Raw genomic sequence first — 13,050 nt, forward strand, 5'->3', positions numbered from 1 at the left:
TCCAGAGTTTACGTCCATTGACTTTAATGTAAAAACAAACAAACCAGGACTGTGGTGGTAGGCTGCGGATTACCGAAGCGTGCGCTTAACCGATGTACCCTTGAGTTCCCATTAACTACTTCCCCAAACTGGCAACAAACTGGAGGAAGAAGATATATTTAAATTGGACAGAACCAAAGCACGCTTTGCTATTTTAAGCCCTGCAAAAGTGGTGTCTCGATCTGGTCCTCGGGCCAGAGCCCATTTCAAATGAAAGAGATTAACTGTAAACATTTTTTCTTCAGATTAGTCAGATCATCTGGTATTTATTCCAGCCTTTCCAGAGAATTCCAAGGCAGCTGCTCTATTGAAAACAACCTTTATTTGTAATACAAGCATATTTAAATACCAAAAGTAGCAATAAGGTGTGAGGTGGGGGAAGAGATTTGAACCACAAAGCATAAATAACTAGGAATCCATCGTAGCACAATAGTTAAGAATTGACCCAAAAGTTGTAGACTATGTAAAAAAAAAAATACCAGAGGTGTAAAAACGAAGCCAGTGATCCCCCGTCAAAGTTTAAATAATCCCAACTGACAAAGCCAACCAAAAAAAAGCAACATTTAAAAACTATGGCAAATAATTTTTTTTTTCTTTTTTTTGCCAAATTGCAATTTATAAGGTGCCCCTCCCAAAAAAAGAAACAAACAAAAATAAAATAAAATAAAATAAATCAAGCAGCGGGACTTTGTAGATGCAAAGAACAGTCACTGCATCACAAATTATAGCAGGATATCTCCAGCTCCACTGGAACATGCTACCTGGCTGAGAAGCAAGCCAAGGAATAGAAAAGCCATATTTTCTCTTGCTAGTATTTATTCACAGCATTCATAAATCAGCAGTCATAGTTCCCTTCTGGAAAATTATCCCTATAATTCCTTCTGCCACAGGCTGGGATGAACTGAGCAAGGATCGCGCCAACTTGACAAGCCACGAATGCTCAATATGGCCGCCACACAGATTCTTCTAACCTGGCCGTGGTACCCAGATTGGTTGGTGAGTTGCTGTGGCTGCCTTCCGCCTCTACCATGTCGCTCTGATTTGGAAGGTTGGGGTTCAGGAGGGTGGAGCCTATGGAAGCGTTAGTGCAAGGAGGAAGGATGCGGGGTGGGGAGCGGTCCCCTCCAGACATCATTGAGAATTGGTAAGAGCCAGCTGAGGTACCATAGTAGAGATGATAAGAAGGCGAACTGGTCTGGAATGGGTTCCCTTGAGTTTGAGAAGAGCCAGGGTAGGGAGGGGGCAGGTAGGTGTGGCAGCGGGTGGCAGTGCTCATGGCAGACATGCCGATTCCGATTCCTGAGGAGACGGGCGTCGGGGTGTAGGTGAACACTCCTGGATAGTGCATGCGAGCATCGGAGATTGAGGGAAGTGCGGAGAACTGACGGTCAATTCCCACCCTGGGATCGCTGAAGGCTGTGAGATCGGAAGCACCTGTTAGATAAAACAGACCAAGGGAACAAAACTTAGACAGACAACCAGTGAACGTGAGCTGAAATCAGCAGTTAACCATGAAGTCCAGTAGGGCTCAAGACTACAAGGAACCTCCTTCAGATATTCTTTTGTAAGCCCTAGATCGCTTGTATGGTCTCAAAAGTTCATAAACATCAACTCGACAATTTACTTGTGGGGTTGTGTTTTGGACTAATATGTCTGCTTTTAAATTCTGTTCTCTCTTGCTCAGCTGCGGGAAGGGGTAAAACGCGGACCTGACGGACCTTGCGGATCTAAACCCTTACGGCCTTAAAAATCTGAGGTCCGTGTCGGTCCGTGTCCCTGCCGCTTCTAGTTTCTGTCGCTGACAGATCTTGATTGAGATTTGAGCGCTGACGGATCCTTCTCAGCATAGGGAGGGAATAGTGTTAGGATCCGTCAGCGCTAAAAATCTCTTCGAGGTCTGTCAGAGCCAGAGACTAGTGCTGGAGCGGCAGAGCAGAAGCCAAGAGAGCGGGGAAAAGAAGTCTCCAAACTCCAGCACTAGTCTCTGTCTCTGACAGACCTCGAAGAGATTTTTAGCGCTGACGGATCCTAACACTTTTCCCTCCCTATGCTGAGCCGGATCCGTCAGCGCTCAAATCTCATCAAGGTCTGTCAGCGACAGAAACTACAAGCGGCAGGGACACGGACCGACACAGACCTCAGATTTTTAAGGCCGTACGGGTTTAGATCCGTGAGGTCCGTCAGGTCCGCGTTTTACCCCTTCCCCTCAGCTGCTCTGTTTTCTTATGTTGCCTTCCAATGGAGGAAGGGGACACCAGCGTTTCATCTTACCAAAGCCATGGTTCTACCTCTAACAACTCTCATATCTGTCCCCCACACCCCCCGATGTGTGGTTTGGCACTAGAGGAAACAAACCAGCTGAAAGACAGAACTCAGTCAGAGTTTGCGCTTTCTGTAGTATATATATAGCCCTGTAATAGGTGTATAATTTATGCCAATTATGTGTTACATATTGGGCCTGATATTCAGAGCAATTTAAGCGGGACAGAGCCTGGTCAGTACTCAGCTCATGGCATTCCGTGTTTTTTTTTTTTAAATCACTGACTGTTGTGGGCAAAATTAGCCACAGATATTCAATGCCAGGCCGGATCTGGGTATCAGCATTGAATATTTGGGGCTAATTCTTTAGTTACCAGATGTCTGGATTTTCCCCAGACATGTCCGGGAGTCCAGATGGCTTTTCAAAACCTAGCACTTTGTCCGGGTTTTGAAAAGCTTTCCTCCACATCGCGTCAGGCAGGAGGGCATCCACGCATGCGCAGATGTCCTCCTGCCCAGCAAGAGCAGGCAGTGGGGGGGGGGAGGGGGAGGGGGCAAGACTAGGGCGGGATTTGGGGCGGGAATGGGTGGAACTTGGCGAAAATTTGGTAACCCTATTCTTCAGGAGCTCGTTAATGGATTTTATATGGATCCCAGCCAATGGATCCCGGCTGAATCTCGGCCAGGACCCATATAAAAAATTCCAGATGGATACCAAGCCCCACTTTCCAGCCCCTCCTTCTACCCCCTGAAAATTCACCCCCCCTTAAATCCCTCCCATTCACCCCCCTCCCCTCCCATTTAGCCCTCGAACTACATATAAGCTGACCAAGCCACCCGCCACCCCCCATTCATGTAGGCACCCCCAGGCATACCTTTGTGGTTCCCTGGTGGTCTAGGGGGAAACAGACAGGAAGCAATGTTTACTTCCTCCTGTCCAGCCTACTCTTCAAAATGGCTGCCAAGATCTTTAGCAGTAGTGCCGCAGTTACAAGACTACTCTTACAGGTCACAACAGCCTAGGGTTACCAGACATCCGGGAAAACATGGACATGCCCTATTTTTGGAGGACTGACTGGGTGACCAGATGTATTTTAAAAAAAAAAAACCAAACCAAAAACAGCTGTTTGTTTGGGTTTTCAAAGAGTGCCGTGTTTGAGGCCGCGTCTGGAACGCCGAGCATGCACAGATGCGACGTGATGACATCACGAACATGTGCACATGCGCCAAACGTCATCACGTCACATCTGTGCATGCTAAGAGGTCCTCCAGATGCGGCCTCAAGCTTGAGGAAAGAGAGGAGGTTTGTGTGGGGGCCACGTCTGGCTTTTGGCTCCATGAAGTCCGGTAACCCTGCGACAGCCATTTTGAAGAGCAAACCATTTTGGTGAGAGAAGGTATAGTTCCTGCCTGTTTCCTCCTAGACTACTGAGGACTCGCAAATCTAGGCCTGGGGGGGCCGGGGCCAGCTTAAATTTTCTTCATGGAATGGGGGGAGGATCTAAAGGGAAGAATTCTAAAGTTTGTGGGGGAGAATGGAAAGGGGGGGGCCATCAGACCTTATCGGCTGCTACCCAGAAGTTAAATGAACACCTGCAGATATTCAGATCAATGCCTTTCAGCACTATATACCGTATTTCCCCATATATAGGCCGCCCCTCTGCATAGGCCGCACCCATGTAGAGGCCGCAGAAAAGGGCGGCCTATTTTTAAAAAACGGAAAATAAGCCGCCCCATGGTATTAGCCGCAGCTTATCTTTCAGTATCTCCCCTGCCTTTTAAAATGTTCCCCCCCCACTCTGGTACCTTTTTCGGAGCCCCCTGGATGGCGAGTCTCCAATGGTACGGGGCAGCCACGATCTCTTCGGCATCCGGCCTGCTCCCGCACCGCCCGCTGAATGGCCGACGTCAGCTCTCGCGGGACTCACAAGAACTGACCTCATTCACTCAGCAAGCGGTGCGGGGGCAGGCCGGATGCCGAAGAGATCACGGCTGCTCTGCACCGCTGGAGATTCGCCGTCCACCATCCAGGGGGCTAAAAAAAGGTACTGGGGGTGGGGGGGATAATTAAAAATTGTTATATAGGCCGCGCCCGTACACGGGTTTGTGAAACCCATGTATAGGCCGTGGCCTATATATGGGGAAATACGGTAAGTGATAAATATTGGTAGTTGTAGTTTTAAAAGTTGGTTTGATAAATTCTTCTAGAGCTATGAAACATTTTCCCTGGCGGCCTGCGTTCAGGAATATTCTGTCTACACATGCGCCGCAGGTCACAGGAAAGGCAAATGATCCGCAGCGCGCGCATAGCAGAACAAACAGCAGATCAACCGTGTAACGCAACAGAGTTTTAATTCCAGCAGAACGCGTGCCTGACGTGGTCATGTTTTGCCTAAAGGCTGCATCAGAGACAAGGACTAGAGAGATAAAAACCAGCGGCATAGCGAGGGTGAGAGGCGCCCCCTCCCCCACCACCCACCATCTGTTCCTTCCCCGCCCCCTCCTGCCATGCATGCGCTCCCCCGTCCCTTCCCCGTACCTCATGGCAACCTGCTGCTCGCGCCGACATCAGCTCTTCCTCTGACATCACTTCCTAGGTGCAGGTCCAGGAAGTTACATAAGAGGAGCCGATGTTGGTGCATGTAGACAGCTGTTCTGTGTGCCTGTACTTGAGTATTTAATCCATGCATGTGCACAAGTATGCTAATGCATCCATGCACATGCGCACGACCTCTTTTGTATAAGAAACAGCAGGTTGCGCCAAGATCGCTCAACGCACAATTACAGGAAACCGTAAAGTGAAAGGGTCAACTCCAGCTGCTGTCTTAGCCACCCAGGACATCGTACGGTCTTTGGCCGCATGTTGTTGATTCTTACCCGAGAGCCGGCTGGAAAGTTCAGCAGTGAGGGATGTCATGCCACTGGCCCGGCCAGGAGAAATGGGGGTGCTGGGGTGGACTGAGGGGGTGGTGATAGATCCCAGGTACTGGTAGGACTGATCGTACGACCATGGCGGCGAACTCTGCATGGGTCTGGGATCTGCAAGAAAGACAGAGAGAGTTTAGTGTGGGCGACAGCTGGGATTTTGGATTACAGGGCGCGTTGGAATATAGGCATGAGCTTGCAAGGAAAGAAGGTGCCACACTTCATACATTAGCTTAAACCTGAAGGTTAAAGGATATTAGTCACAGAAGGAAAAAATGTGGAGATGTTGGACTAGATAAGAACATAAGAATAGCCTTAACTCATCTGAAAACTTATATCTTTTCAAAATACAGTGGTACCTTGGATTACGAGCATAATCCGTTCCAGGAGCATGCTCGTAATCCAAAATGCTCTTATAGCAAAGCAAGTTTCCCCATAGGAATTAAGGGAAACTTGCTTTGATATGTTCCCACCCCAAACCTTCCCCCCCCCCCCCGAGGCCAGCAGCGCTGCTCTTCCCCCCCATGAGAACCAGCATTGCAACCCCCGAAGGCCCCCCCTGCAAATGGGCACCCTACCCCTCGCGATCCGGCACCCCCCCCGCCGCCATCAGGCACCCCCCCGCCGCCATCAGGCACCCCCCCGCCACCACCTGAGATCCCCCAACCCACCCGAACCCTCTTCTTACTTCCAGTGTAGCCTCTGCATCGGCATCACCGGCATCAGCATGTCCTGTGCCTGAAAATCTGCTTCCTGTGCCGGGCCTTGAGCATGCACGCATGCTCAAGGCCCGGCACAGGAAGCAGATTTTCGGGCACAGAACATGCCGGTGCCGATGCGGAGGCTACACTGGAAGTAAGAAGAGGGTTCGGGTGGGTTGGGGGATCTCAGGTAGCGGCGGGGGAGTGCCTGATGGCGGCGGGGGGGGGGGGGGTGCCGGATCGTGTGGGGGAGGGTGCCGGTTCGCGGGGGGGGGGGTGCTCGTACAGCGAGGCAAGCTCGGTTTACGAGGCACCAAATTTGCGAATGTTTTGCTCGTCTTGCAAAACACTCGCAAACCGGTGCACTCGTAAACCGAGGTACCACTGTACTTGGTCAAATAATTTTTTTTTTTTTGTCATCATTAAATTGTTTTTAGTTTATAATCTTTTGTAAACCGCGTAGAACTCATGGTTACGAGGTTAAGAAGTATTATGTTATGTTTTGTCCATCAAACCTAGTAGCCCGTTCTCATGGTGGCCAATCCAGGTCACTAGGACCTGGCCCAAACCCAAAGAGCAGCAACATTCCGTGCAGAATCCCCAAAGAGTAGCAAGATTCCATGCTACCGATCCAGGGCAATAATGAACTTTTGGCCAGTAGGTGGAACGGTTCATAGTCAAAAGCGCGCGCTGAGACAACTGAGCGCAAGGCGGAAGCCCGCGCCGAAAAAAAGTGTTTTAAGGGGCTCTGACGGGGGGTGTTGGTGGGAAACCCCCCCACTTTACTGAATACGGCGTTGTGGGGGGTTTGTAACCCCCCTCATTATACTGGAAACTTAACTTTTTCCCTGTTTTTTTGGGAAAAAGTGAAGTTTTCAGTATAACGTGGGGGTTGCAACCCCTCAAACCCCCCCCCCCAACGCCGGCGCGATCTGTATTCAGTAAAGTCGGGGGGAGTTCCCCCCCACACCCTCCGTCGGAGCCCCTTAAAACACTGTTTTTCTTCGGTACGGGCTTCTGCCTTGCGCTCAGTTGTCTCGGCGCGCCTTTGTCGGCGCGCACTTTTGACCTGTCACCGGTGGAACAGGAGAGCTTCCTCTTGTACATGTGTGTACATGGAGGCAGCTGCATCTCTAATTTTGGAATGGATTTCCTATTCTATCTGGAAAAAAAATACAGTAAAATACAAAATATCTGTAAACTGATATTCTAATTATTCACACATTTATCCATCTACACTTCCCCCTCCTCATTCGCGGTTTCTGCACTCGCGGTTTCACATAATCGCAATTTTTTTCTGAGGAGGGGGAAAATTTAAAAAAAAACATATTTTTTACCTCCCTGCCGCCTTCCCGGCCTTACCTGGTGGTCTAGCGGGCTTTCGGGGCAGGAGCAATCTTCCTACTCTCCTGCCCCGTGCAGATCGCCATGAGGAAATGGCTGCTGTGAGTTCCCGTAGTCTCTCGAGACTACGACGGGAACTCCCTACAGCCATTTCCTAATGGTGATCTGCATGGGGCAGGAGCGTAGGAAGATCGCTCCTGCCCCGAAAGCCCGCTAGACCACCAGGTAAGACTGGGAAGACGGCAGAGAGGTGGGAGTGGGTCAGAGCAGGATATTCGCGGTTTTTCGCCAATCGCGGTCTGGCTCTGCCCGTATCCCCCGCGAATAACGAGGGAGATGTGTACTACTTATCACTTATCTAATGCTGAAAGGCATATGCAGTGCTTTACGGACAGCACTCTCAAAGAGGTGGGCTTTTAACTGGGCCTTAAACACTGCCAGAGACGGAGCCTGCCACAGGGATTTGGGCAGCCTCAGTAGCATTCCTCAGATCAACACCAATCGAGGAAATTTGTAAGGCTGCCACCTGGTCCTCGGTTCACACATTCACCTCACATTATTGTCTGGATACTCTCTCCAGATGGGATGGACAGTTTGGCCAAACAGTATTGAAAAATTTATTCTCTTAAGTCGCCAACTCCCCCTCCATCCCACTGAGGTTAGCTTGGAGGTCACCCACTAGTGAGAATACCTGCCTGCTTGTCCTGGGATAAAGCAATGTTACTTACCGTAACAGTTGTTATCCAGGGACAGCAGGCAGCTATTCTCACGTCCCACCCACCTCCCCTGGGTTGGCTTCTCAGGCTAGCTACCTGAACTGAGGAGACACGCCCGGATCTCCGGGCAGGAAGGCACCGGCGCATGCGCGGTGCGGGCATCTAGAAACTTTAAGTTTCTACAAGCAACACGTGCTTGTGAGACGTCCGTACCGGGGCTCTGTCTGATGACATCACCCACTAGTGAGAATACCTGCCTTCTTGTCCTGGGATAATACCCCGTTCTCTGCAAACTTTGGGGTCCTGTTTCCATATCCTTGTGACCTTGAAGTGGAAGGTCTTTAGAACATGGGACTGGGCCAGTTAACTGCAAGAGATCACGCCCACCGCATTCAAGATCGGTGACGTCCGGATTTCTCCGGTACATGTCCTCCTTTTGAGGACACGTCCGGGGGTCCGGATAGCTTTTCAAAACCAAGCAGTTTGTCCGGGTTTTGAAAAGCCTCCTCAAATCACGTCGGACAGGGAGGAAGTCTGCGCAAGCGCAGACTTCCTCCCTGTCCGACGCGATTTGTGGACAAGAGCGGGCAGCAGTGAGTGATGGACAAAAGCAGACAGTGGGGGTGGGGGCTATAGCGGGACTGAGGGGGGTGGGGATTGGGTGGGCCTGGGGGGGGCGGGTCTATGGACCCACTGCTAAGCTAGTCAAAAAAAATATTCATAGGTATATTAACTGTGAAAAGATCAAACTAGACATCTTTGAACTATTATTTCCAGCATCACTCCAAATCCACCCAGTGCTTTATATTGCTCAGCTAGAAGCCTACTCCCAAGAAACCAGGCCCAGACCATGTTCCTTTAAAGATCTGATATTTATTTTATTTTTATACTGCTTAAATATCCCAAGGGGATCCTAAGTAGTTTACATTGAATAGTGGTCAGGTACTCTAAGTATTTTCCCTATCTCTCCCAGCAACCTCACAGTCTAACTGGGGCACTTGCCCAGGGAGCGGCACTGGGATCAAACCCAGAACCTTGGGGTGTTGAGGCAGCAACTCTAACCACTGTGTGCCACGGTGAGATTGCAGGTGTGCCGCGAGTCGCTGGCGCCAGCTGACCGCCGGAACGTGCCTCTTGCGGAGAGAGGCACGTCCTGTAGACAGGCAGCCGGCACCTCTCCTCTTTCTATTTTTCTCGAGAGATTTCGTTTTGAGTTTGGATTTTTTTTATTAAGATGCTGTAACAATTCTGTCCCTGGGCAAGGTCCTTAGGTTCATCTGTTGTCTCTGGGTACCCACAACCAGAAGGTGATCAGACAGCCCTTGAACAAGGCATTGACCCCCCCATCATCGTACGGGGCTGTTGTGCCAGGTTAATGCATGCGCGAGACAGAAGCCCTCCAGGCACCCGCACCCCTTCTGACTGTTCTGTCTACAACCTTCGAGTGCCAGCAGGGCACGCACAAGCTAGCAAGCCATGATCCAAGAATTAAAGGCCCATTGTTCATTCTTCTCAGGAGGGTGACTCATGCTTCAGAAAGTAACATCTACTTGGGAAAAAGAACCCTTTGCCTTCAAGATATAACAATTTCAAGTTTTCTGTACTTCCACAGGCAAATTCTGTGATGTGCAATTACCCCTTCATCCAACTCCTTGGTCTTCACAACTAGAGAATGACATGGTGACAAAATTCATCACCGTTCCCTTCCCCGCGGATAACCGCAGGAAACCATCTTCATGTCATTCTTTAAGGAGAGAGGGAAGAATCAGAATACGAATGGCCACAACCACTGACCCACAAGCTTTGCTTTGAAGAATGCGGAGATTGAGCAGCAACATTCCAGAGCAGATATTGTGATGTCATAATGCCTCATTCCACAAGTGCCTAAGAGTCAATCACATCAGTGATGTCACAATGGCTTCATTATCCTTGGCTCACATAAGAATCAGAGTATGAATGGCCACAACCACTGACCTGCAAGCTTTGCTTTGAAGAATGCTGGTGTAGAAGGACTGAGGTTGAAACAGACACTACAGAATGACAGTCTCTGGTATCCAGAGCAGATATTGTGATGTCATAATGCCTCATTCCACCAGTGCCTAAGAGCCAATCACATCAGTGATGTCACAATGGCTTCATTATCCTTGGCTCACATAAGAATCAGAGTATGAATGGCCACAACCACTGACCTGCAAGCTTTGCTTTGAAGAATGCTGGTGTAGAAGGACCGAAGTTGAAATAGACACTAGAAAATGACATGGAATAATTTCCCGCGGTTATCCGTGGGGATGGGAACGGTGATTAATTTTGTCACCGTGTCATTCTCTATTCACAACCATACCTCCTAAAACCAAAGCAGACCTCCCCTTGAGGGCCACCAATGGGTCAGATTTTCAGGATAGCCCTAATGAATATGTATGTCTACTACCTCTATTGTATGCAAATCTCTTTTTATACATATTTATTACGGCTTATCCTGAAAACCTGACCGCTTGGCAGCCCTCGGGGCCTACAAGTGAAGACCAATACCATAAATTCTGCCCCAGAGGCATTACACTGTACATAGAAAAGGGAGTGTGTGTGTTTGGCTATTTGTCCACTTCCTGCACAACTGAGTACACATTTCACCACAACCCTCTTATATTGAGTAGTGAGTCCTCTAAAACCCACCCAGTATTTACCAGACCCAACTGTACACCAAACAAAAGCCCTTATAGAAACATGATGGCAGATAAAGGCCAAATGGCCCAACTGCATAACCATTATCTCGTTCTCTTTCCAAGAGATCCCACGTGCCTATCCCAGGCCCTTTTAACACTTATATGATAGTACGGTAGGTTTGGGGAGGGTTTTGCAAAAGTGGAGTAGTTAAGAGTGGGGTATGGGCCTGAGTCCCCCATCTCTAGAGTTGACTATATGGCCCTCTAGGCTACTCGAAGAATCTGCTTGCTGCTCTACTAGCACTGAAGTTATTATACAGGCAGATAAGTACCATTTCATTCACATCTTTGGGGGGGTCAATGTCCACTGGGGAAATGTGTGTGTGTGGGGGGGGGGAGGGGGAGTAGGGTTACCATATTTGTGAATACAAAAAAAGAGGACACATGGCCCCACCTACACTCCGCCCACAGCCCCACCCATTTCCTTGGTCCCCCTTCCCATTCTCTGTACCCTTTTAATGCTTCTCTATCTCCCCTCCTCCAACCCTTCTCCCCCACTGGCACTTCTCTCTCTCTCTCCTTCCAAACCCCTCTCCTATCTTTATTTCTTTCTCTTTCCTTCCTTCCAACCCCCCCACAGGTGCCCTCTCTCCTTCCATCCTCCTCTCCTGCTGTTTCTGTCCCTCCCCTCCTATCCAGCACTACCCTACTCCATGCTCTTTTCTCCAGCACTCTCTCCTTTCCTTTTAGGTTTGACGAAACACAACCTGTGTCGAGCCACTTGAAATTTTATACATTAGACTTGTATTTTATTCTGTGGGTCACATGTGACTGTATATATGTTTTTGCTTTTATGTTATTTGGACCCTTATTCAACTATATACTGGTTCATGCAATCTCCAGCTCCACGATTTTTGTTGTTTTTAAACACTGGACAGGGAGAGCACAAAGGATAACCGTCAGCCATTTCCCTTAACGGAAAGGGTCATTCTGAAGCCCAACAACTCACTACCTCCAAAAGAAATCCACTTTTGTCAACGGTGTACATAAAAGCACCTCTTAAAACAGGGGTGTCCAACCTGCGGCCCCGTGAAGAATTTTGTGCGGCCCCGGTCAAGGGTGATGCAGTGTTTTCCTCTGCTGCCCCCAGGTGTTTACCGTCTTGCCGGCTCCCTCCTCTGTCTTGCTGCAGCGTTTGCGCGGCCCCCAGAAACATTTTTTTCCAGCCAATGCGGCCCAGGGAAGCCAAAAGGTTGGACACCCCTGTCTTAAAACCTTTCATAAGAACATAAGAAATGCCTCCGCTGGGTCAGACCTGAGGTCCATCGTGCCCAGCAGTCTGCTCACGCGGCGGTCCAATTACAATAGTCAGAAACCCTGCTAAGAAACGAACATTACATGGAACTGCTAAAGCCAAGGCAAGATGGCAAAAAAATATCGACAGAACTAACCGAAAATTGATCTGACCTGCAAACAGATCATGTTAGAGATTTGCTGAAAGTATAGCTGACTCTGGAATAGTTGTCCATAGGTACACAATACAGCTTTATTTAAAAACTAGATCTAGGTCCTTAAATAGAAGGCTAGCTTAAATAGAAGAATGGTTGAGTGATCATAAATTGGTTTTAAATATGTCTAAGACCACATAGCATGTTGTATCTCTGGAGATAAAGCAACACCTCAACTAGATTTTTCATTAAATCATTGCAGTATAAGACAAGTAGATAGTTTCAGTATTTGGGGGTTATAATCGATTGTCATTTACATTTTCAGGAACAGGTATCAAGCGTGGTTGCTAAAGACTTTGGGGCACTAAGACAGCTTAGAGCCATTCGAGATTTTGGGGATGAGAAATCATTGCATACATTAATACATGCCCTTGTATGGTCAAAGTTAGATTATGATAATTTAGCATATGCAGGCATTGGGTTGGGGCAGTTGACGCGTTTGCAAACAGTGCAGAATACTGCAATTAGATTACTAGGCCGGGTGTTGATTTGTGATCATGTGACACCTTCGTTTTAAAAATTCCATTGGTTACCAATTTAAGATCTTCATGTTAGCACATAGAGCATTATTCCAGTTAATTTGGTGCTATACTAGGCCCCAAGGCATTTATTACGATCTCTGAATGACAATAGGGTAGTCGAAGTACCATCAACTAGAGATTGTGCATTTTAAAAAAAAATTTAGTTCCACGGTTATGGAATAATCTGCCCATAGACTTGAGAAAAGAAGAATCATCTATAAATTTTAAAAGACATTTAAAAGCACATTTTTTCCAATTGGTTTTCTCAATGCTTGTTGTTTTCTCTGGCTGTTGTATTTTCTGCGTTTTCTTCATACTGGCTGTATGTGCCCTTTGCAATTGCTAATAAAGATAATTAAAAAAAAAAAGAACAGAGT

At 48.3% G+C, this 13,050-nt stretch overlaps 1 protein-coding gene across 1 annotated transcript in view; it reads right to left on the bottom strand.

Moving 5' to 3' along the window:
- Positions 1–342: 342 nt before the first annotated feature.
- RUNX1 (RUNX family transcription factor 1) overlaps positions 343–13,050 on the bottom strand; it is a 146,792-nt gene continuing 134,084 nt past the window's right edge. The window contains exons 5-6 of the mRNA XM_033950349.1: positions 5,176–5,337; positions 343–1,473 (exon numbers count right to left, since the gene is read on the bottom strand). Coding sequence (XP_033806240.1) covers positions 980–1,473; positions 5,176–5,337 — 656 coding nt within the window. The 3' untranslated portion in view covers positions 343–979. The remainder of the gene's footprint in view (positions 1,474–5,175; positions 5,338–13,050) is intronic.

This window comes from Geotrypetes seraphini, chromosome 6 (assembly GCF_902459505.1).
Source record: "Geotrypetes seraphini chromosome 6, aGeoSer1.1, whole genome shotgun sequence".
NCBI lineage: Eukaryota > Metazoa > Chordata > Amphibia > Gymnophiona > Dermophiidae > Geotrypetes > Geotrypetes seraphini.